Genomic DNA, 25,775 nt, shown 5'->3' on the forward strand with positions numbered 1-25,775 from the left:
ATAATCTTCCCCCTCTCCATTTTAACCTCACAACAACAACAACCCTGTGAGGTAGGTTGGGCTGAGAGTCTGTGACTGGCCCAAAGCCACCCAGTGAGCTTCCATGGCTGAGTGGGGACTAGATCCGGGCGTTTCTAGGCCGCAACCAAAGAGACGTCCACCTAGAGCATCCGCTATTTCTGGCAACGCTCTAGTCGGTGTGGACTTTCTCTATGGTCACTGGAACACCACGGCGGACGGAGCAGCTGGCACGCACATTTTCGCAGCGCGAGGGCCACTGGGATCACCGGCGCCGGGAGGTAACAACAGAGGGGGCGGTGACAGGAACCACACTGCGCTGTGTGGCTCCTGGATGTGTGACAGGCACATGCGTTGTGGTTTCGCTCCCCCCCCCCCCGCAGTTACCCTAACCGCCCTCCCCCCATGAGCATCCGAACAGGGCCAAAATGCATTCAGCAACATGTTTGAAAAGAAATAGGATGGCGACAATATCGACTTTGACATGTCGCCCTCCAGTTCGAGAGCAGAGTTCTATTACAGCAAAACTCTAAAAGCTTGTCACGGTTTCTGTTGCGGGAAGAGTTGACAGCAACCCCCAATCCAGAGGGATGCAGGCAGTTGCCTAAGGCCTACCCGGAATGGACACTCCGGTAACATTTCCCTCCATTAGGGGACCGCCCCCCCCAATGCTAACAAAACTTACAACAGTAGAAAATACCTTGGAGGACAATTTTAACAGAAGTCGGTCCTCATTCCCCAAATGGACAGCACAATCAAATGATTAAAGCCTTCTAGTCCCCAGAAAGGCTAAATATACTTAGCATTGTTGTTGAAGCACTTACCAGGTTTAGGGATGAGTCCTTGGAAAGGTCTGCAAAACAAAAGAACACCACATTGATTCTGGAACGAAGGCAGAACAGGCTCCATCAGCCACAGCTGCAAGAACTGGTTACTCTCAGGGCTGTGTGCACCAGAGAGATGCACAAGAGTTCGATGAAGTGCATATATGATGCAAGTGAGCAAGCTGAGCTGATGTGAGGGCAGATTTAAACAGACCATTTGCACCTGTAATCCTGCACGAATGGGCTCCTTTCAGCCCCCATTTGTGCAAAATCAGCCTTTCCATAAAAGGCCAAGCCACCATCTTTCTGCAAAATGGCAGCTTGGCGAGTGTCAGGGTGGACACTGAGCCCACAGAATCCCCAAGTAGTTCTGATTCTGAGGAAGAGCAGTCACTCCTGGGAGAGGAGCGCGCTTCTCTTTCCCAGGGCCCACAGCTGACGCAGATTCCTCCCACCGGCATTCCTAGATTAGATAGCAGTCCAGGGAGTGACCGAGCGCGGATAGCAGACTTGGTGGACGCGCGATGCCGACGCAGAGAGCGGCGCCAAATGGAGGGCGCAGAAAGGAGGCGGAGTGCCCGGTTGGCGCGCAAACAACAACTGCGCCCAGAGGATCCAAGGGAAAAGGGGAGGGACTCTCCCTAGTCCTTAAGTTCAGGGGTCTGCCAGTAATTCCCTTTCAAACGGGGACCAACTGTTCCAACGTAGGGCATAGGTACTGTGCTGCTCAGATCTAGTTGCAAATGGTAGAGTTGTTAAGTTGTAAAAGAAGAATAAAGCTTGGAAAGGAATTCCTTTCTCTGTGTCTGGACTTGGCTACTGGATTAGACTGAGAGAGGCCTCCAAGGAGCCCTTGACAGCTTGGTCCCCGTTCCTCTTTTTTTTTCTCTCCTCTCTCTCTCTCTTCTCCTACTGCCTTATGGAGGGTGCCGGGAACCCAGCAGTGCAAGCTCTGGCGCAAGAGAACCAGATGCTCCGTGATCAGATGGGTCAACTGACGGCTGCCGTGCAGAACCTACAGGTGGTGTTTCAGCCCCCTCCACCTCCAATCCCCCCCGCCGCAAGTGCCCGGTGGCTTTGCCAGAGACGTTTTCTGGTGAGAAAGGACTTTTTCAGATTTTCAGGGCCCAATCAGAGCTGTACATGCATCTTAGACCTGAGGATTTCCAGACGGAACAGGTTCATGTGGGTTTCATCATTAACCTACTGTCAGGCATGGCAGCTAAATGGGCTTCGGGACTCCTGCTCGCTAATGACCCCCTGCTCAGGGACTATCAAGGTTTCATGACAGCCACGGCATGTTTTTTTGGTGACCCCCTGTGCACGCAGATGGCTTCTCGGGAGATTCGCCGCCTCCGGCAGGGCAAGGACTCAGTTTCCAGCTACGCGACAACCTTTCGCTTGCTGATGCAGGATTTACAGTGGAATGATGCCGCGCTAGTGGCTCAGTTTTTGGATGGTTTGAACGACGAGATCTTAGATGAGTTGGCGCGCACGCCCAGCCCGCCTACTTTGGAGGAGCTCATGCAGACCTGCCTTCAGATAGATAGTCAGCTGGAGGGGCGCCGCCAGACCCGGCGGGGCGCCGGGGACTGGGATTTCTCTCCTCCCATTCCCCCACATTTCCTGACTCCTCCCCCACCCCCCGCTCCGGCGCTGGGGGGGGGGAAGACCCCGATGCAGCTGGGGACTACCCGAGCCTCACTGCCGCCAGAGGAACTTTAGCGCCAGCGAGCTGAGCGCCGATGTTTTCGATGTGGAAACCTGGGGCATTTTGCCAAGACCTGCCGAGTTAGATCCACAGCTCCGCTGCCTCCTCCTCTTCTCCTTCCCCCTCCTCCTCCTCCTCGTCCCCAGGCCTGACTAGACTGCCCCCCAAGCTTGTTGGGGGCCTCCAGTGTGGGGGTCAGCTCCCCACCGGGTGGGTGCCTTCCCCAACCCCCCCACCCTCCCATCTGCTGTTGCATGTTCACCTCCGCTCCTCACAGCGGGGTGGGGTGGAGGCCCTAGCTTTAGTGGACTCGGGGGCTACGACTAGTTTCATGGATGAGACCTTCGCCCTCTTCCACAAGATTCCTACCCTGCCCCTTCCTGCCCCCTTGGCAGTGCAGACCATTGATGGGCGTCCTCTCTCTTCGGGCGAGGTGACCCATATTACAGTTCCACTCACTCTGCGCACCCAGTCCCACGTTGAGCAGATTCAGTTTCACTTAGCCAAGGTTCCCTTATACCCAATTGTGCTGGGTTTTTCCTGGCTCTATAAGCACAACCCTCAGATTTCTTGGGGGCTTCGGCAAGTGGAGTTTGCGTCTCCCTACTGCCGGGAGCATTGCCTCACGGAGGAGGCGCCAGTCCCGGCCCAGGCTTTAACCCTTCCCCCCCCCTCCTTGTCTGCTTCTGGCAGTCCTTCAGCTACCATCATCCCCCCAGAGAAGTATGCAGCTTTTCGGGATGTGTTTGACAAGAAGGAGGCTTACCGGCTTCCCCCCCCCAAGGCCTGGCAGCAGCTGCGGTGCCTCATTCTTGGAAGGAGCTCCTTCTCTCTGCACAGGCTCAGGATGCTTTTGTTCGCACAAGGGTGGAGGAATTGGGGCTAGCCTCTGCCCCCCCCACTCTACCCCCTTCTCTTTGCGAGGTGGCCTGCTTTACCATTCCGGCCGGGTCTATGTGCCTTCTAGACCCCTCCGCAAAAAGGTCCTCCATCAGTGCCACGACTCCCCCACAGCTGGGCATTTTGGCGTCGGCAAGACCTTGCATGGAGTGACGAGGGATTTTTGGTGGCCTCGTGTGTGTCAGGACGTCAAGTCCTATGTCGCCTCCTGCCCAACCTGCCAGCGGGCGAAGGCCCCCTCAGGCAAGCCCACAGGCTTGCTTCACCCCCTGCCTACCCCCTCACGACCTTGGAAACTGCTCTCCCTTGACTTCATCACTGACTTGCCTCGCTCACACGGTAAGACCACCATTCTGGTGGTGGTGGATTTGTTTTCTAAGATGGCCCATTTCATCCCCTGCTCTGGGTTGCTCACAGCCAGGGAGACGGCAGAGCTGTTCGTGGCGCATGTTTTCCGCCTCCACGGATGGCCTGAGGGTCTCATTTCCGATAGGGGGGCCCAATTCACTGCCCATTTCTGGAGGGAGCTACTGGCGTTGCTCCATGTGACGCTCCGTCTTTCCTCCGCCCACCATCCACAGACGGACGGTCAGACCAAGCGCACCAATGCAACTCTGGAGCAATATCTGCGATGTTATGTAAATTACCAGCAGGATGACTGGTTTTCCTTGCTGCCTCTCACAGAATTTGCTTATAACAGTGCCTGCCAAGCTTCCACCTGCCAAACTCCATTTTTTGCCAATTTTGGTTACCACCCCAAGGCCTTCCCGTCCACCCTAGCTCCCTCTTCGGTGCCGGCGGCCCAGGACTTTTTAGAGGAGTTGCGAGCGGTACACCCCCTCTTACGGGACTCCCTTGAGCAAGCCAAGACAGCCTACAAGGCCTCTGCAGACCAGCGGCGCCAGCCGGGTCCGTCTCTGCAACCGGGGGACTGGGTTTGGTTGTACACCCAATACCTCCCCTCTCACTCGCCCGCAAGGAAGCTTGCGCCTCACCGCACGGGGCCTTTCCAGGTTACGGCCAAGATTAACCCTGTTGCTTTTCACCTGGCTCTCCCACCCTCCATGAAGAACCATCCCGTTTTTCATCGGTCCTTGCTGACCCCCCTGGTTTCTGGTGACTCTCATCGCTCAGTCGGCTCCCCGCCGCCGCCAGTGCTGGTGGAGGGGGAGGAGGAGTTTGAGGTCGCAGAGATTCTGGACTCCCACCTTTCTCGTGGCCGCTTGCAATATCTGGTAGACTGGAAGGGGTACGGGCCTGATGAGCGATCCTGGGAACCCGCGGAAAATGTGCATGCTCCGTTGCTGCTGCGGCGCTTCCACCAGCTGTACCCCCACAAACCTGGGCCCCCCGGGGAGGAGCACGAGGGGGGGCCTCATGGGAGCGGGGATGATGTCAGGGTGGACACTGAGCCCATAGAATCCCAGAGTAGTTCTGATTCTGAGGAAGAGCAGTCGCTCCTGGGAGAGGAGCGCGCTCATCCTTCCCAGGGCCAACAGCTGGCAGGGATTCCTCCCACTGGCACTCCTAGCTTAGATAGCAGTCCTGGGAGTAAGAGAGAGTGGGAAGCAGACTTGCTGGATGCGCAACGCTGACGCAGGGAGCGGCGCCAAATGGAGGGCGCGGAAAGGAGGCGTAGTGCCCCGTTGGCGCGCAAACAATGGCTACGCCCAGAGGATCCAAGGGAAAAGGGGAGGGACTCTCCCTAGTCCTTAAGTTCAGGGGTCTGCCAGTAATTCCCTTTCAAACGGGGACCAACTGTTCCAACGTAGGGCATAGGTACTCTGCTGCTCAGATCTAGTTGCTACCTGTAGAGTTGTTAAGTTGTAAAAGAAGAATAAAGCTTTGAAAGGAATCCCTTTGTCTGTGTCTGGACTTGGCTACTGGATTAGACTGAGAGAGGCCTCCAAGGAGCCCTTGACAGCGAGAGTTCAGAGATCCCTGTGCTTGCCTGGCTCAGAATGCGCCAAGTCAGGCAAGCGTGGGGATCCATGGATTGGCATCCAGGGGACCAAGCCAGCGAGAAATCCCCACGCTTTGAGCCCCAACCGGACCCCCGTGACATCTGTAGCTCAAAGCCCATGTGGAGGTAACTTTTCAGTTCTCTACCTGCAGAACTGCTCTCTGTGGTCCTGAACTCCCTCCAAGTCCTGTGCTGGTACCTGTGGTGCTGAAACTGCTCTTGGTCCAGTCACCTGTTCCACATCATGCCTCCTCACCTGAATTGCCGCCCGATGCAGATGACAGAGCCCTAGATGGCGCAGGAAGCTGCCAATACTGAGCAAGACGGACCGACAGCCTGTCTCGGCCAAAGGCAGCTTCCTATGTCCCTATCTAAATCAGCCTTTTATTCAGAACCCTGAGGACCAGAATCTGAACTTTCTCAGGCCACAGCTCCAAGGTACAGCGCACATTTTGCGTGCAGAAGGTAACGGGTCAAATCTCAAACATCTTCAGTGAAAGGATCTGGGATAGGAAGCTGTGCAGCAACACCCTGGAGAGCTACTGAACGTCAGGGTAGACAGAGCCAAGCTAGACAGACTAGCGGTGGTCCATTGTCAGGGTGGAAACTGAGCCGATAGAACCCCAGAGCAGTTCTGATTCTGAGGAGGATCAGCAATCCGTGGGAGAGGAGCCAGCTCATCCCTCACAGGCACAGCAGCTGGCAGAGATTCCTCCTGCCGGCATTCCTGAGATAGATAGTGACGCTGGCAGTGAGCAAGTGCGGGAGGGGGGCTTGCTGGACGCTCGATGCAGACGCAGGGAGCGACGAGCGATGGAGGGCGCGGAAAGGAGGCGTAGCGCCCATTTGGCGCGCAAGCAATGGGCGCCTCCCGTGGACCCAAGGGAAAGAGGGAGGATCTCTCCCTAGCCCATAAGTTCAGGGTCTTCAAGTGACTCTCCTTCAAACGGGGATCAACTGCCTACTCGGCGCATAGGCCACTCTGCTGTTCCTTGCTTAGTCACTGGTGATTAGCATCTGAAAGAGTCATTAAGTTGTAAAAGGATTAAAGCCTTGAAAAGAATCCTTTTGTCTGTGTCTTGAGTTGGCTATTGGAGTCTACTGAAAGAGGCCGCCAGGGCGCTCCTGACATCCATGTGCTGAGATGTTTTTACATGTACACACACTCACACACAACGCCACAACCTGACAGATCCCTGAAGGGAAATACCTTGTTACTGTGAACTTGATCTTGTCCGCCACGGCTAATATCCTCTCTAGGTTCTGGGAGCCAAAGGTGCATGGTTTACGGAATGGGATTCCAGGAGGCAGTCCTTCGATGATCACTGACCCCGGGTTGCTCTTGATGCGCTTGTACGGCACTTGAACCGGGTATTTGATGCCCAAAGCCTCACCTGAAAGGAAGGCAGTGTGTAAGCATTTTGGCTTTGCCTCCAGGCATCCCATGTTCAGCTCTTGCTCAGCCACAAAGAAGACTGAAGGGGAAGCCTGTGTCATGTTCCTTCATCCTCTCCCTTCACAATCAACACACTCCAGGAAACAAAGTTTCCAGACAACGCTACTTTATTAGTCAACAACTTGCTTATTTACAAATGCAGGTTCTAGGAAACTCTCTGATTCCAGAGAACCAGCTAATCCACACATCTACGAATATCAATATACAAAGTGGAAGTAAGGGAAGTTGCCAGCAGTCTGGGCAAGAACTTCTTGGCCAGACTAGCTCGGCAGGGATGCCCCTCCCTTAGGGTGGCTCCCTCCTATTTTGGCTTCCATGAGTGGCCAACCTGGTGGAGCGTCTGAGCCCTGCCCCTAACTTTTCCCGCTTCGCTCTGCAACAGACCCTAGCATCCCTCAAGTCACGCCCCTCACCCTCCTCCTCCTCTGAAACTTGAGTTCTCATGGTGGAGGAATGGGGGAGCCATTCAGCCTGGGCCATCTGTGTGTCAAGGTCTTGGAAAGACACATGGAAACAACATTGGCTAGGAAACTGCCCTCCACCATGCCGAAGCTTGCTCTGCGTCTTGGAAAAACCACCTGGATTTGACCAGCCCCATGCGATATGGACAACCTTGAACCGAATTCGCATGGGTCATGGTAGATATGCAGATGCCCTTTATAAATGGGGCAAAACAACATCATCAAATTGTGATTGTGGGGCTGAAAAACAAACTATCCAACATATAGTGACAGAATGTCAAAACCGAGCCTACAGTGGAGACTTTGCTGATTTCCTGGCTATGACAACAGAAGTGAAAAAACTATATCTGTAACCTAGACATACGTTTGTAATATTCCTGTCTATATTTTATATTTTACATTTCATATTTATTATGCTCTATGTTTTTGCTGTAATGCGATGTAAATGTGCCATACGATAAATAATAATAATTGGGAAGAAAGTCTTGCCGTATCTGGGCTCACTCGGGAGGGTGCCTCCCTCTATTCTGGCTGTTCCCATTCTGAATTGGAATCTGAGCTGCCAGACATCTCCATGCGCTCAGATTCATTCGTGACTGCCAGGTTATAGCCAGGATTTGATTGAAAGTAGCCTGGAAGGGATTGGGCCTATTCAGCCTCTGGGATGTCAGAGTCTGTGTGAGCTTCTCTCTGCCAGTGTTCTCAGAGCAGAGCCACGGGGAGTCACCCCACTCCCTGTCCGCCTGTTGGTCTGACCTTGGCAGGCAGGGAGGCTGGAAGTGGTCCGTGAGAGCCTGGCAGAGGTGGGGCGGGGTTTGCAGAAGGGTCGCCCAGGTTGAAGCATCACTGCTGGAGAGCTGAGCAGTGCCGCCCTGTTCAGACAGGGGCCTTCATGAAGGCTAAAGGCCCTGGTCTGTCAAGGGATCTGGAGGGAGTGTCCTGCAGTCACACCTTCCCTTTTAAGCTGATGCAAAGGCAAAAAGCCTTTGCTAGGAACATCTCGTCTTCATTGCTCAAAGTCTTCTCTGGATCCATCATCGCCTGGGCTTTTGGAGGCACTCTGCACATGGACTGGAACTCTGGATTGTTGAGGACTTGCCATGAAAAGTACGGTGAGGCTTTTCATAGACTTGAACTCTCGTTGCTGGGGATGGTGTCTGGGTTTGTAGACAGCTCAGTGTACGGCAGGCTGGGTTTGATCTACGGCTTTTGGACTTCCCTCTGCCAGAACTCATGCAGCGTGGAGTTGCCAATGCGAAAGCGGTGGCCTGGAACTCCTTGCGCGTGTGGGTATGCCCTTCCCTTGATCTTGGTGGGCCTTGACCATGTAGCCTGGAGCTATCAACAAAAGATTCAAAGTTGGACTCCCTGTGGGTGTGGGTCGTTAGGCCTTTCAAGAAGTTATCCCCTGACTGACTGATGGATTCATTCCAGGAATCCTTCCCTTTCCAGGTCCAGGGTTGGAGCCCCGTGAAAGGATTGTCTGGGTTAGGTACCCAGGAGTCCAGAGTCCCTTCCCTTGTGTGGAGGTGGCAATGGAGAAGCCATGTTGAGGATCTCAGTCATGGTAGCAGTGTTTAGCTTTGGACTATTCTGGAATTACACAGAGCCTATAGCTACTGACCAACAGCTATATGATTTCTGAAGAGTGTAACCATTAAGCTTTTGCCGTGGGATTCCCTGCAATAAAGAAATCTCGCCGATTTAGGTGTCCAGTGTCAGACTGCCTGAGCGTGTGCGCTGGGGGATCAGGAAACCTGACGGCCACAATAAGCTCCAGACTTTTGCTGGAACAACAAATTAGTCTGCTGCTCTTGGGTGCCCGTATTCACCCTGCATTTGCCCCCAGCTCTGCTCAGAGCTGTCCATGATCCCGCTTCTCTCTCTGAACTCCTGCCCCGCTCTCCCTGGGGGCTCTGCCTGTAACAGGGTAGATCTGCTCCAGAACTGCCTAGTGGGCCAAACCACAGTTCCCGGTTATCCCTTACTAGCCTAACTATGGTTTGCCTTCAAACCATGGTCCCAGTTCTGGCGTGCATGCAACCATAGTTTGCCTGATTTGGGCATTACAGCAAACAATGGTTTGCTCAGACCAAGAAAGGAGATTGTGGGAGTGCACGAGGAAAGAAGTGGAGTACGTTAAGCCTGAGGTTTGTTTCCGATCCGCCACAACCTGGTTTGGAGGGACCTTCTGAAATAAACCACTGCCACTCTGCCTAAAGATGGAGGCAGGCAATAATTTTGCTAGGGAGTTGGAAGTGGTTTGATGGATGCAAACATGTGCCTCCCCACCCCCAGAGTTTTGCGTTGTTGCAAAAATCTGCACAATCTGTTTGGCCAGAGGCAACAAGGGGCACTTGGGCGCCTGCCCAGACCCTAAGTTCATCCTCAGGCTCCTTCTCCGGGAGCCCCTGCCACAGGAAGTGAGATGGGTGGCTACCAGGAGGAGGGCCTTTTCTGCTGTGGCACCCGGGCTGTGGAATGAGCTCCCTAGAGAGGTTCGCCTGGCACCTACATTGTACTCCTTCGGGCCCCAAGTGAAGACCTTTTTATTCTCCCAGTATTTTAACATTTTAGCCTCCTAGTCTTTTAGATCTGCTGTTTTAAATCTGTATTTTAAATCTCTGTATTGCTGCTAGGTTTTATTCTGGTTGTACTGTTATATTGTGGTTTTAAGCTTTCATATTTTATATCGTTTTATGCTGCGCTTTGTGGTTTTAGTTTTTGTGAACCGCCCAAAGAGCTATTCTATGGTATAGAAATAAACAAACAAACAAACAAACAAACAGGTACGTACGATGTCGCAGGATACAATACCTCTCTCAAAGCACTTTAAAATTCCCTTCAAAATCACTGTTATCTCAGCCTATTCTACCTTGCAGGGCTGTTGTGAGGGTAAAGCAAGATCACCCCATGTACACTTGGGAATAACATCCAGCTCACTTATTTTTGTGTCCTGTTAATAATTCCTGGACGCACAGCTAGAGCACAGAAGGGGAAACTATGACCTTCCGGATGTCTCCAACTCCTATCAGCCTCAGTCAACATGGCCAGTGGTCAGAGATGATGGGAGTTGTAGTCCAACAACTGGAAAGCCAGAAGTTCTCCATCCCTGCCCTAGAGCCTTGTCCTGGAACATGCCCAGCACTTACCGTACTTCTTATTAAACAGATCTTGAACCTGCTCCCTTAGCGTGTTTGCAATATCTATTCTCGAAAGCCGGGTGTCATAATTTTCTGTAAAGAAAAGAGAGAGGGAGAAACCATTATAGAACCCTTCTTGTTAAATTTGCAGGAAAAAATAAAAGCACCTGGCAGCTTTTAATCAGTGTGCTTTGACGACAGCTGGGGAAACTAGTCTGAGTGTCGTGGTTAGAGCATTGGACTGGGAGTCGGGAGATCTGGGTTCTAGTCCCCACTTGGCTGTGAAGCTCGTTGTGTGACTTTGGGCCAGCCACTGATTCTCAGCCTAACCTACCTCACAGGGTTGTTGTTGTGAGGATAAAATGGAGAGGAGGAGGATAATGTAAGCCGCCTTGGAATCCTTGCAAGAGGAAAAAAGTGGGATATAAATATAATGATAGATTTCGACTGACTCAGCTTTGGTATAACTGATCCAACCCCACCCCCCTCAAAACTAAAACAGAACAGTGAACAGCATTCTGAAATAATAAAGCATAATAATAAATAACTAAAGAAAATAATGCATTTTTTCACTATTGGGAAAAAATGGTGCCATCAGGCACTATTTTAGCTGAAAACTTAAACCAGGCAAACTATGCTTTGCTTGCCAACATGAACTGGGAACCATGGCTTGAAGGCAAACTTTGGTTTGCACAAATCATATTTTGCCCTATTAGGACAACATGGGAAACAATGGTTTGCTCCAGCTAGGAAGTTAGGGAAGTCTGCCTTGCACACACACAGGATGCTGAGTAATCAGCCTTTAAAACGAGGCATTACGGGCCACTTTGGCAAGGGTAGGGCTGCCATCATATGCACAATTACTCAGGAGTAAGTCCTGTTGTGAACCCACTGAGACTTCCTTATGAGTAAACATGCATAGGGTCAGGCTGCAAATTACACAAACAACTGAGCAGCATATCAGACCTGGTGTTACTCATCCAAATAGTCCTGGAACATGAACAGGAAAAACCCAAACAAACATACGGTGCGTGACCAGCAAAAATTGGAACTGGAGGTGGCGGTGGCAGCAGAATTCCCCATTCTCACCTTGAAATCCCGGCCTTTTTACAGGTTCTTCCACAAGACGTTCACTGGAGTCTCTCTCAGCAACTGCCAACACAAGAGAAAGACCCTTCTTTATTTGCCTTCTTTTATAGTTTCTGTTTCAAAGAATGTGTCCCACAGAACACATCCCCCTCTCCCTAAAGTAAATCCCTCCCTTCTCTGAATACCGCAGCTGTTTTAAACTATTAGGGCTAACAATATCTCCCAACCTCAGTTCACCAGTCATAAAATAGAAATAAAAATGACATTATTCATAAAATAAATGCAAGACTAAATGAGGTTAGGTTTGTAACGTCATTGATTCATACAACAGCAGTGCTTTTGTAAGTAAACAGCCAGCTGCTTGCCCCCAAGGAGCTCACACTCTAAATGTAGACACAGGGGGTGAGATGATTAACAAAGCAACGTCAAAGGGAGACTCCGGCCGAAATACAACTAGTCGGGAAGTTGAATTTTATCACCTGCGGCCTAAATTGAGATAATGGCTTTTTAATCTCACTACATGTATTAATCAGCTTGTCAATGCCAGAAAGTTTGTGTTGTTATTGACACTGCTTCGTGAATGGGTAATGAAATTATTTTACATACATTTAAGCTTTAACACAATTATTACACTCTGTATTTCTTGTATTTCATTTCCCTCTGACCTCCCTGCTAACCTTTCTTTCGCTTTCTCTCTGCACCAATATGTCTATCTTCCTGCCAATTTAGGATAACATTCCATGCATCTGACGAAGTGGACTCTAGTTCACGAAAGCTTATGCCATAATAATCTTGTTAGTCTTTAAGGTGCCACAAATCTCTCTTTTTAAAAAACAAACAAAGATAAACCGAAATCAAGATATTTACCTATCGCTCCTGAGCTGTCAGAGGCCGTTTCCTTTACTCCTTCCGTAAGGAGTTCTGGTCTGAAAAAGAATGTTGTAATAATAAAAACAGGAACACAGGAAGCTGCCTTATGCTGTGGTCCATCTAACTCAGTATTGCCTCCGCTGACTGGCTGCGTCTCTCCAGGGTTTCAGACGGGGGTCAGACATGTAGGCCCAAATCTCTTGGCTGTGTCCCATCAGCCCCGCAAATTCAGGAACTGACGGCTCAATGTGGGCTTGGGTTTTACACATAGAGTCAATTTATTTAAAACATGAATATATCCCTCCATATCTGAAACAGATTCCAGAGCAGTGAACATAAGAAGTAAAATAGTAAAAAGATAAAAAGAATTAAAACACTCTACTAAAATTATTCTTTAAAAAATCAACACACAATGCAAATAAAAAACGTGGCTGGTCAGTTAAGGAATGCTTCCTGGAACAGAGCTGTTTTCAGGAGGCTCCAGAAACAGCACAGTGTTGGTGACTGCCTGACCTCAAGGGGCAGAGAGTTCCAAAGAAAGGGGGCCACCACACTGAAGGCTCTTCTCCGGGTGGACGCCAATCGGGCCATGGGTCCCTGTGGAACCACCAGGACCATGCTCTCTGATGACCTCAGTGACGGGGCAGGTTTATAGGGGAGAAGGTGCTCTCTCAGGTATCCTGGTCCCAACTTGTTTAGGGCTTTGTACATGAGTACTAAAACCTTAAACCTGGCCCGGTAGCGGATAGGCAACCAGTGCAGTTCCCTCAGCAAAGGAGATGCAAGCTGAAAAGGGGCAGCTCCCAACAACAGCCAAGCTGCTGTATTCTGCACTTGCTCCAGCTTCCGGAGCAGCCCTAAGGGCAGCCCCACAGAGAGCGCGTTGCAGTAATCCAGTCTTGCAGTTACTAGCACCTGCACCACTGTGGCCAAGCCATGTTCCCTGCATGGACATATGAGGCGTTGGAGATGGGACAGTTGGGCCAGGGCAGGAAGGCACCATCTCACTCCCCTACACAGGAGAAAGGGATGCCAACTGGGCCACCCTGGGAAGCGAGGCAAGAGAGTTCGACCTCACCTCTTGATAACAAACCGGATGCCGTTGCTGGCCTGAAGGATCTTTTTTAGCTTTGCGATCCCGAAGCAGTTCGGCCGCCTGAGCAAGATGCCATCCGGCAAGCCCACGACAAAGAGGTCTTCTGGGTACATCAGGAATTTGGAATACGGGACTTTGACAGGCTCAGAAATCCCTATGGCTTTAGCTGCAAACACAAGCACACGGCTTCAAAACAGAGCCCTGGCCTGAGTCTCCGTAACAAGCACACAACAGAGGATCAGAGGACGTTGGATATATGTTGGATCAGAGGATACATAATCGAGGATGTTAAAATATACCTCATGTTATGGGTCGCGATACCACTGAAACTCAACGCTACCTCTGTCTTTAGTACAAATGTTTGGTTGCGTTAAGAATCGAGCGGCGTTTCCCCCTTAAAGTTCTTCTTCGGCTCGGAATTTAAACCGAGCCTCCTAGGTGCCCTGAACGCTGCGATGGCAGCGATACAAGGAAATCAGCTCTGTTTGTGGAGCCCAATTCCAACACGAGCAAGGGGGAGTTAGGAGGGTCTTATCACATGAACGCAGAAGCCATGGAAGCTGGTGGCTCCAATGTCGGGGGGCAGGGAATCTGCTCCGGGTTTCAGTCAGAACCAGCGAGAACACTAAAGGAGCTCTCCAAAGAGAGAGCAGGGAGCTTCTGACTGAACCCGAAGCAGATTCACTGCTCCACTGACATCACAGCCACCAGCATCCACTGCCTGCAAGTCTCGTTTTTTTTAAAAAGCTGTTTCCGGGAGTTCCTTGCCCCAGGCAACCTGCTGTTCTGCTCTGGGCCACGTCAGCCCTGGGCCTTCTTTACTTCTTACTTGCCCAGCATTCAAAACACAATATCGGATGAATGGTTTTCATAGAATCATAGAGTTCCAAGGGACCGTGGAGGTCATTTTTAAAAATTTATTAATCGCCCATCTGTCCGGTCACCCGGCCACTCTGGGCGATGTACAACAAAAGGACAGTTTAAAACAATAAAATACTACATTAAAAACATCATATTTCTAAAAATACCCTAACCCCCCCCCCCAATGCCTGCCTGAACGACCACGTTTTTCATGTGTGGCGGAAGCTCATTAAAGATCTAGTCAACCCCCTGCTCAATGCAGAATCTACAGGGCGGGGTGCAACCGCAGCATCTCTGACAGGTGGCTGCCCAGATTCTGCTAGGAAAGGAAAGCCCTTTTGGAGCAGTGGTAACAGACTTCAGCAACGAGAAGCGTGCAAAGGTAGCTGGCAGAATGAGGCATTGGAGCCAAGAAAACACCTTAAAACAAAATAAACCAAGTCTCTCACCGTATCTTGCATTGAACAAAATTTCTACTTGTTTCCTCAAGTGACTTAAAACGTCACCTATGCCATCTGGAAAACAGAAGCGACAAACCCAGGGATAACAACAAAAAGCATCCTCGTGTATTTGATGATGGCATTTGTACGCCTCCCTCGAATACCAATTATTCTCAGGACAGCGTGTCGTTAATACATACTAAAACAGCAACAACAACATGTTAAAAACAGAAGACAAAAACAGCATCAATCAGCACAGCGGAAGCTGGGAGATTTAAAAGGCCTGAGAAAATAAAAAGGAGGAACGCTTGAGGAATTTGATCTCGGCGCAATCCTAGAGGAAATTACCTGTCAGGTAAATGCATCTGAATGCATCTTAATGTGGAGTCAGGCAGGTATTTTGAGAGGATGAAAAACAAGCCAGCCAGCAGCAGATGAATGAAGCCAGGGCATGGAAATGGGGTGGGGGGAGGAATGGCAAAAGTGACACAGGGCAGAAATAGAGAGATTTGCCCATCTCTAATAAAAAGGTCTTCGCTTGGTGCCAAAAGGACATCGGAGTAGGTGCCAGTCGACCCGCTCTGGAGAGATTATTCCACAAGCAGGATGCCATCCCAAGAAGAACCTCTCCTCCTACCACCATCTGCCTCCCCTCAGGTGGTGAGGAACCTGAATAAGGGCCTGTGAGGATGATCTCAGGGTATGGACAGGGCATGTTGGAAGAGGCCATCTTTCAGGGACCCGGGCGCCAGGCCATTTAAGGCTTTGAAGGCCCAAAGCCATTTAGGCCTTTAAGGACAACACCGGCATTTTGAACTGTACCCCAGGGACAGACCAGGAAGGGATGAATAAAATCCCTTCATGAGGAAAGGGGAAGAGAGAGAGACATGTAGAAAAAGAAGTCAAGTGGATGCAAAAATGTGCACCGCTGTGTTATTAAGCCAATTTTCAAATTGTGAATGTCAGCATCTTTCAAAATTCTTCGTATACTAAGGCTGATCCCAATTCTCCAAGTGCCAGCCCGCCTCATACACAAGAGGGAGGTATCAGCAGACGGGATAGGGGTGAGGGGAACCCCAAGGTTTGCAGAAGTACAAACATTTTTAGGGGGGAAAAGTCCTAAACACAGGGGGAGACCCAAAATAGCGGATCAAGGGTTGAGTATGCTCAGTGGTTATGGAATATTGACTGTTGGGGAAAAACATGGAAAACTGAGAGAGAGAGAGAGAGAGAGAGAGAGAGAGAGAGAGAGGAAGGGAAGGGAAGGGAAGGGAAGGGAAGGGAAGGGAAGGGAAGGGAAGGGAATATCCCGGAAGAAGCGTGGCTGGCTGGCACTCTGACCAGGAACACTTCACGCTGCAACATTTTGTTGCAAGTCCCACTTCTGTTTAACATCTGTCATTTTGTCCCACCAGAGTTCCCTCCAAGGTGGCTCATGAGCCAAATAATGAACACAGCAATTAAACAGCAACCTTACCAAAAACAAAAACAACAACCCATTAAGATAGTAATAACAACTAAAGACAGAACAAAAGTCAGCAGTAGGACATTTTGTTCCCAATCCAGACAGTGTTGGTTGGGCTTAAGTCCAGATGAAAATCAGTAGGACAAATTAGGCCCAGTTCTCACTTAGGTATTAAAACCTGTGTCTGAGCTGTACCATTTCAGATTGGTGGGGGCCTACATGATGGAATGCTCCTAAATAAAATGCAGCAAAACCAAACCAAACCCATCCACACAGAAAACTAGTATGTCAAGAGAAAAGGTTCCAGCCTGGCCTTCTCCCTGACATGCTAGCTTTTTATGTGCAGGAAACTGTGATTTTTATGGAGGAACATTTACTCATCTCAGCCCTATCTGCATCTAAAAGACACAGGGTTACTCCTTCAAGTGAGAACAATGTTTGTGACTTGCATTAGTCTCATTAATTTCAAGGGGACTGTGCAGTGCAATTCTATGTTTACTCAGAAATAAATTGCACTAAGTTCAATGGGATTTACTCACTCATGCATTTGGGAATGCAGCCTAAGAAAGCAAGAACTGTCTTTGGATCAGGGTCCTTCTCACGTCAGCCCCACAGGCCTGGTGGAACAGAGAAGTTTTCGCGAATCTTTTAAAAATCCTAATTGCTCTGGACAACATCTCTCTACCAGGAAAATTCCATTGGGTGGCCACTTATGCATTACCAAAACAAAAAGAAGACAGATATTTGCATAAAATTTGCATGTGCTAATTAATATGGATAGAAATGTAAATGCAGAAATAATTGTTGTTCAGTCCTTAAGTCGTGTCCGACTACGTTGAAAGGTGCCACCACAGAGAAGGCCCTGCCTCTTCTGGTCTCTAGCCTTGCCTCCATTGGCAAAGAAATTTGAAACAAGGACTCGCTCAAAGTTTTGAATTCAGAGGGGACGTCATTTGGGAGATCAAATGTTATCTGTTTTCCCCAAGTTGGCAAAACCATTTCCTCCTTACCAAGATCTATAGCTAACAGTAGATCACTGCATTTCTTTATTGTTGTTGTTGTTGTTAGTCTGACATCTACACTATGGCAAGATGTATCACGTTTCTAGTTAAATTACGGTAATTATTTCTACAGTTTGCATCTGCACCTATAAATGAGAACATGCAAATCTGTGTCCTCTTTCTGGAGATGTAGATGTGTCCATCCGAGCTGCAGTTGATGATCTCTGTCTTTAGAAACCAGATCAACTCACCTTTGCCCTCCACCTGCTTTTCATCATGTTGCAAATCGTTGCTGGGCCCCTTATCTGAAACCAGAAAGAAGACAGACATTTAGCAGGAAATATAACCTGACCCTTTTCTTTTCTTTTTTTAACATCCTGTGTGAGGAAGCATTCTGTGCCAGTGGAAAGCTTGCAGTTCACTGCACTGTGGAACTTTGGATGGTCCTATTAAAGATATTATTTTGCCGTCTCTGTGGATTTTGTGAAACAGGCCACAGATGTTTTGTCCCACAGTTTGTGCACATGGAGGCATCTGTATCTGGAAGCCACAGCCAATTGCCACTGAAAAAGATGATGTAACCCTCTACAAACGGAATAGATGTCATTTCCTTCAGAAAGGGCTCTCCATGCAGCGATTTTACAACATGTGAAGAGAAGCAAAACTCCCCGCTAAAGCGGCCTCTCAGTAGCGGGCCAGAGGGGTGGAGTTTGAGAGAACCAGACCAATAATTAGCGACCAATCACCTGCCACATTTATTTTTTATTTTTATTATTAAATTTATTAATTGCCCATCTGGCTGGCCACCCAGCCACTCTGGGCGATGTACAGCGTACAATAAAACAGTTTAAAACAATAAAATTCTACAATAAAAACATTTTCTAAAATACCCTAATCCACCCTAAATGCCTGCCTGAACAACCACATTTTTAATGCACAGTGGAAGCTCACTGAAGCTGAAGCTCAAATATTTTGGCCACCTAATGCGAAGAGAAAACTCTATGGAAAAGACCCTGATGCTGGGAAAGACTGAAGGCAAAAGGAGAAGGGGACGGCAGAGGATGAGATGGCTAGATAGCATCACTGATGCAATGAATATGGACTTGAGCACGCTCCGGGAGAGAGCGCAGGACAGGAAGGCCTGGCGTGCTATGGTCCATGGGGTCACGAAGAGTCGGACATGACTGAATGACTGAACAACAACAATGGCGGAGTTCCCTAGGGAGGGAGTTCCACAGAGTGGGGGCCACCACAGAAAAGGCCCTCTCCCTCGTCCCCACCAGTCTAGCTGTCCTGGCTGATGGGACAGAGAGAAGGCCATCCGAGGCGGATCTTGTTAAGCGGCCTGTCTGGTGCTGCTGGAGGCGCTCCTTAAGATAGGCTGGGCCGGAATCACATAGCTGGAATCATCCGAAGTCACGTGATTCCTGCATTGAGCAGGGTGTTGGACTCCTGCACTGAGCAGGGGGTTGGACTCGATGGCCTTGTAGGCCCCTTCCAACCCTACTATTCTGTGATTCTGTGATTGGCTACTGCACCGTGCATTTCATCAGAACTGGGTGATGGATCTGTTAGGAGGAGAAAATGGAGACTGTCCGACGATACTAACCCTGGGATGCTTTTATGCTTTCCTTTGAGGAAAGGAGACAATGTCTGAGGCTTTCTTGTTTGGGGGTGGGGGGAGCGACTGGGGCGGGCATGATAGAGAGAGGTGTATAAAATTATACGCCTTGTGGAGGAAGTAGAGAGAGTTTTCTCCCCCTCTCATAATATTAGAACATGGGCGCTGGGGTCATCCCATGCAGCTGATAGGTGGGAGATTCAGGACAGATCAAAGGAAGGACGTCTTCACACAGCACAGAGTCAAACTATGGAACTGGCTACCACAAGATGTGCTGATGGCCACCAACTCAGAGCAATTGAGAAGGGGATTAGACAAATCCATGGTAAGGCTATCAGTTTATTTATTAGTACAGTCTTCGACCAGCTCATATGTATAAACAATCTAAAAATGTCACAATAAACTAAAATATGCTCAAACAATACAAAAATGAACAATATAAACAATAAAGAGAGCTTTGGCTATTGGGCGGTATAGAAATGAAATAAATAAATAAAAATAAATAAATGAACAATAAGACATTATTTACAATTACCTATTAGAGATGAAAATTAACATTATTAGGACTTTAAAGCATTATATACAGTATCCCCACGAATCTTACAGGCAGCTGCAAAAAACCTTGCACAAGGATCTGTTAACTGCACATTAGCACCCTTTAAAAGAAGCTGCCTGGCAACCTCAACATCAGATCTGCCCGGAAACCTTCTAAGCAGAGGAGAAATAAACTTTACACGAATTTCTTGATAAAACCGACAAGAAAAGATAACATGTTTGGTTGTTTCAACCACTCCAACACCGCTGGGGTCCTACCAGGCAGCTGATAGGTGGGAGATTCAGGACAGATCAAAGGAAGGACGTCTTCATGTAGCGCAGAGTCAAACTATGGAATTGGCTACCACAAGATGTGCTGATGGCCACCAACTCAGAGCAATTGAGAAGGGGATTAGACAAAACCATGGTAAGGCTATCAGTGGCTACTAGTCCTGATGGCGGATGTCATCACCAGGATCAGAGGGGCAGAATGCCACTGAATAAACTTGCTCGCGCACAACCATGGGAGAGGGCTCTCACCCTCACAGCCTGCTTCTGGGCTTCCTGTTGGGGCAACTGGCTGGCCACTGTGGAAATAGGTTGCTGGACAAGAGAGGCCTGTGGTCTGACTCAGCATGGCTCTTCTTATGCAACCTGGCACTCTCCTGATGTTTTGGACTACAACTCCCATATCCCCTGGCCACTGGCCATGCTGGCTGGGGCTTGTGGGAGTTGTAATCAAAACGTCTAGAGGACACCAGGTTCCCTACCCTCTAAGCCAAGAGGCTTGTGGGATCTATTTTGTCTTTTTTACTGGAACCAGCCAGAACTAGAAGGATAAGCTGTGCCTGGGAAGAGGCCGGAGTTTGATACACAATGCTGACCCAAATGTTGAGGCCATCTACTGAGGCGGGGCAGGAAACACACGAGGAAAGAGCCTTTGTGTTTGTGGAACCCTCTCCCTGCACAATGCTTCTGGGTGGCCGGCAGGACAAGTCATTGTTAAATTTCTCCCGGCTTTGTTTGGCTGGGGGAAGAAACAGGAGAGCAAGAAGGGACACAGGCCTAGAAGACCTCAGAACCTGCTCCCGCTCTGTCTCCCCTCCTGCCAAAGGTCCATCTGCCACCAACTGCAACGGGTTCCCGGACAGACAGGGAAGCAGGCGATGGAAACATGAGGCATTTGGCCCCAAACAGGGCAGCGAGATTGTTAACGGGGCCTGGCCAACGACATCACATTACGCCAGTACTTTTCCAGCTGCACAGGCTGCCAGTCCATTTCCAGGCCCGATTCAAATTGCTGGTTTTAACATGCAAAGCCCTAATCGGCTTGGGGCCAGGTTCTCTGAAGGATCGCCTCCTCCCATATGTGCCTGCCCAGACCTTAAGATCATCTTCTGGGGTCCTTCTCCATGAGCCCCTGCCAAAGGAAGTGAGGCGGGTGGCTACCAGGAAGAGGGCCTTTTCTGCTGTGGCACCCCGGCTGTGGAATGAGCTCCCTAGAGTTGTACTCCTTCCAGAGCCAGGTGAAGACCATTTTATTTTTCCGGTACTGTAGCATTTTAGCTTCCTAAACTTTTAGCTCTGGTGTTTTAAATCTGTATTTTAAACCTCTGCATTGCTGCTAGGTTTTATTCTGGTTGTACTTTTATATTGTAGTTTTAAGCTCTCATATTTTATATTGTTTTACGTTGTACTTTTGTGTTTTTAATTTTTGTGAACTGCCCAGAGAGCTTCAGCTATTGGGTGGTATAGAAATGAAATGAACAAACAGACAGACAAATAGATCCAACTGGCTTTTCCTTTTTTTAAAAAAGAAGAAGTATATGGCTTGCTGTTATATTCATCCTATGCATTTAATTTTGCAAGCTGCTTTGAGGAGTTCAGCCAAAAAGCGGGATACAAATCCAGCCAACAAATCAGCAAACCCACAAATCTGTCTTTAGATTTGAAGTAATGGCTGCTGGTCTCTCAGGCTGCACTGCTGTTTCTAGTCAGCTGTTTTGTGCTACTTTCCTTACAGCCCAGTCCTGGAATCCTAGCATGTTAGAGATGGAACGGCACCTTGGAGATCATCTAGCTCAACCAGCGGAGGCTGGTGGCTCCGATTTCAGTGGGGCTGTGGATCCATTCTGGATTTCAGTCAGAACCAGCCAGAATTCTAAAAGAGCTATCCAAGGTGCTGAACCCTACCCCCAGAATGGGTCCAGCACCTTGAATAGCTCCTTTAGAGGTCTGGCTGGTTCTAACTGAAACCCAGAATGGATCCGCAGCCCCACTGAAAGCCACCAGCCTCTGTTGGTCTGAATCCCCTGCTCAATGCAAGAACTGCAGTGCATAACATCCCTGACTGATGGCTGTCCCCTCTGGCCTCTACTAAATACCTCCAACAAAGGACACACACCCGCCCCCCACCCTCAGCAGTCAAACCAGCATCAAACAGCTCTTACTGTTAGGAAATTTCTCCTAACCCGTAGCCAAAATCTGCTTCCCTGCAATTTCCACGCATTTGTTCTACTCTTCCCCTGTGCAGCGACAGAGAACTCTGCTCCATCTTCTGCATGGCAACATTTCAGGTATCTGAAGACTGCTGCCATGTCTCCCTTTCCTCTTCCCTTCTCCAGGCGAAACCTACCCAGATCTTTCAACCATTGCTCTGCGTGTTTACTCAGGAGTAAACCCCACTCAACAGGGCCATACCGCCTTCTTTCTAAAATTTGCGCCACACCTTTCAATTGTCATGAGTGTTCGTAACTGTTGCGTTTCTGTTCTTTTAATTGTGGACTGTATGGAAAGGGGAGATATTAAGTATTCTAAATAAATAAATAAAATTGGGTCATCTGAGCCCCTCCATGTAGTCCCAACTGGAATAGCCTTCACACAGGTTGACCCCTTTTTGTGGAAATGAGGTCTCTGTCTTACATCACCCTGGGTAACGCCATGTCCACCTAAGTTGAAAGGCGATACTTTCATAGAATCATAGAATAGTAGAGTTGGAAGGGGCCTACAACACCCTTGAGTCCAACCCCCTGCCCAGTGCAGGAATCCCAAGTCAGAGCATCCCTGACAGATGGCTGTCCAGCCTCATCTTGAATGCCTCTAGTGTGGGAGAGCCCACCGCCTCCCTAGGGAATCGGTTCCATTGTCGTATCACTCTAACAGTCAGGAAGTTTTTCCTGATGTTCACCCGGAATCTGGCTTCCTGTCACTTGAGCCCATTCTTCCGTGTCCTGCACTCTGGGATGATGGAGAGGAGATCCTGGCCTTCCTCTTTGTGACAACCTTTGAAACAAAGCACTGCTCCATCGGAGCTTAATCATCTCCATCCTGGCTGCTCAGAGGTGGAGCTAATCCACCCTGATAAGTGGCAAAGTGTGGCAAAGGCAGGCAAGAAATCGGCCGTAATCCTACAGGGCATTCTCAGCTAACGAGATGTAGGCCAGATCTACATCTTGTGTCATATCGGTACGACCCCATCATGGTAGCGCTATATCCCTCTTGTGCATTTATACCTTGTAGGACACCCAATGACATTTGTTGCGGTATATTGGATAATGTGGAATAAAAAGCAGGAAATTACTACAGTAGCGGTATAGAGAATGTGTACTGTGCCCTAACAGTTACCAACGCACTTCAACACCGCTATAAAGCGGCAGTGTAGATCTAGCCGTAGAAGCGGTGGCCAACTGTACGTTTTTAAACAAGCCTGCGATTCAGCAGCAACCCAAAGGGCTAAGTCACGTTCCCGTGGTGCAGTGGAAATTTTTGTTCCAAACTGGCCACATTACCAGTACTAGGCTTCCGAAGATCTGGGACAGGGTTCGGAATATGTGGCTTGACCCTTCGAGAAGGGAGTATATTCTACCCCAAGCGAAATGCTCCAACGGAACTGCCTGTATGCTCTGGGGTGGGGCAGTGACGACAGAATTCCCAGGCCCTGGTGATGGTGTGCTCATGAGCCTGGCCGTAACCCAGCTGGCTGCAGCCTGCTCTAGGCGGATGCTATCCATCTATACATGAACTTAATCCTGATGGCATCACCAGGAGGTTTCATCTATTCTACCTGGAACAGTGATTTGAATGATGTCCACTTCGTCCGGCTCTATTTTGATGCGTTTAATCCCTCCCAATTCTGCTGAGGTACCTGCCAAGGAAAAGGGAAGCAACAAAGAGAAACAGGGAATGGGATGGGTGCCACAGGACGCTGCCTTATTCCAAAGACTGTTGGTCCTTCCAGCCCATAACTGCTCTCCACGACCGGCAGCTGCTCTCCAGGGTTTATGTGACGGAAACCTAGCTGTACCTGGAGAGGCCAAGGACTTTTTGCATGCAACACATACGCTCTACTACTGAGCTACGGCCCCTGAAAATAAAGGAGGCTTCCTGTCTTCATGGTTTTGAACAAAGGTCTGATTTAAGTAAGAATGTAGGAAGCTGCCTTATACAGAAAACAAGAATTCAACTGTACAAAAAAGACAAACAAATCCCAGCCATCCTTTGCCATTACTCAGAATTTCTGGCTTACCTGGTTCACAGTCTCCAGAGATGAGGCACTTTTCAGACCTAGCAAAGGAAAGCATCAACATTACGTTTTATTAGTAATGTGCTTTGTATAAAGCTACTAGGCGCTATATACATTTCAAACATGTATAAAAGATGCAAAAACGGGCAGCCAGATAGATTCATATGAGACGCTACTGAACCTTGACCACAGATTTCAGCCTTTCATGTGCACAAGCAACACGACAGCATGGAATAAATGCTACACGACCTCTCCCTATGTATTCCATCCCTTCACCCCCTTCCTTTAACTCTTGGCTGAGAAGGGTCTGGCCATCTGGGACAGAAGAATCCTTCCAGAGCTAAAAGGAGAGGAAAATCCCAGAGTTGTTTTCATTATTGGCTCATACTGAAAACAGGGGTGCAGAACTGTTTTGGGTTGGGGGGCTGAGCTGGTGCCCTCTAGATCTTTTGGACTTTAGCTCCCATCAGCTTCAGGCAGGATGGCCAATGGTCAGGAATGCTGGGTGTGGTAGTCCAAAACATATGGAGGGCACCAGGTCTTAAAGAAATAATTTATTATACAAAACATGATAATTTCATGAGCAAAGCAGGTTATACATAATACAATTTAGGTTCCTATATTATGTCTGACTAGCAGAAACTTCAGCAAGCAGTCCCTGAAACATCTGAATCATCCTAGAAGCCAGAAGAAGCAGGAAGAAGTGGAAGCAAAGGAAGACCGGGGTACAGCATCTGTTCCTCTTTGTAAGAAAGTTTAGGGAAAGTCCTAAACCTGTGCCTGTTTGATGGGAGGAGTTTAGGGAAATCTGGTCTGTAGGAAAAGCTATTGAGATGTTATTTCACAGCGCGATTGAGTTTGCAGAATGACTCCGTTGGAGACTGCCCATAGACGTAAATATTTTATTCATCATTCTCAAAGAAAATATTCCCTATCCAAAGCTGGTCAGTTTTTCGGAAGAAAACAAAAACAGTCCTCAGAAAAAAACAGGGAAAAAGGTCCCCCCCACCCCGAATTTTCTAGTTTTTTCCCCAGGTCTTCGCATCTCCAGGCAGAGCACTGAGAAACCCTAAACCAGCCTTTCTCAACCTTTGGCCCCAAGATGGTGGATTACAATTCCCATCATCACCAGCCAGAACAGACAATGGTCAAGGAGGACAGGGTTTATAGTCCAACAGCATCTTTGGGACCAGGATATCTGAAGGACCCCCCTGCACCTGTATGAGCCTCCCAGAGCTGTAAGTTCTGTGTCTGAGGTCTTGGTCCCATGCCCACCAGTATGAGCTATTCGGTTTGGGAGAACCAGGAACAGGGCCTTTTTGGTAGTGGGCCTGTATTTCCCCTGGGAAATACATATTGCCCCATCATTGCTGAGTGTTGTTGTTTTTTTAACACCTCTGAATGCTTTTTAAAAAATTCATGCTGCGTTTGTCTGATGAGCTGTGTTTTGAGAATTTTTTTAATCTGTTGCTCTTCATTAAGGGATTTGATATATTTTGAAATGATTTCTGCATTTATGGGTTTTAACATCTAACTCATAAACCATCTTGTGAGGCCAGAAAGAAGGCTTAGGGTGCAATCCGATGGGGATAGTCGGCCGCCTCCGAACTCGGAGGCAACCAACTATCCAATGCAGGGCGGGTGGAGCGTGGAGGGGATCTTCTCCTCTGCTCTCCACCGCCCCTGCATTCATGGCTAAATGGTTGATTTCGGCTCTCCAGCCAGAGCGGGTCAGAGCAGGAGGTGGGAGGCCAGACAGCGCATAGGAAGCATCATAACAGCACTTCTGCTGTCCCCTCC

The 25,775-nt window shown here is 49.1% G+C and overlaps 1 protein-coding gene across 6 annotated transcripts in view; it reads right to left on the reverse strand.

The window, feature by feature from the left end:
• GTF2IRD1 (GTF2I repeat domain containing 1) overlaps window positions 1–25,775 on the reverse strand; it is a 160,476-nt gene that overhangs the window by 18,856 nt on the left and 115,845 nt on the right. For 4 of the 6 annotated variants that reach the window (XM_084822491.1, XM_084822486.1, XM_084822492.1 and 1 more), the window contains exons 12-21: window positions 23,979–24,016; window positions 23,517–23,597; window positions 17,550–17,603; window positions 14,842–14,907; window positions 13,514–13,697; window positions 12,433–12,491; window positions 11,566–11,628; window positions 10,486–10,569; window positions 6,627–6,810; window positions 843–871 (exon numbers count right to left, since the gene is read on the reverse strand). In XM_084822491.1, the coding sequence (XP_084678617.1) occupies window positions 843–871; window positions 6,627–6,810; window positions 10,486–10,569; window positions 11,566–11,628; window positions 12,433–12,491; window positions 13,514–13,697; window positions 14,842–14,907; window positions 17,550–17,603; window positions 23,517–23,597; window positions 23,979–24,016 (842 nt within the window). The remainder of the gene's footprint in view (window positions 1–842; window positions 872–6,626; window positions 6,811–10,485; window positions 10,570–11,565; window positions 11,629–12,432; window positions 12,492–13,513; window positions 13,698–14,841; window positions 14,908–17,549; window positions 17,604–23,516; window positions 23,598–23,978; window positions 24,017–25,775) is intronic. The other 2 variants (XM_084822493.1, XM_084822490.1) reach the window with 1 other exon arrangement.

The sequence above is a fragment of the Heloderma suspectum genome, chromosome 16 (genome assembly GCF_057233095.1).
Source record: "Heloderma suspectum isolate Gila_16-S chromosome 16, 16-S_ref, whole genome shotgun sequence".
NCBI lineage: Eukaryota > Metazoa > Chordata > Lepidosauria > Squamata > Helodermatidae > Heloderma > Heloderma suspectum.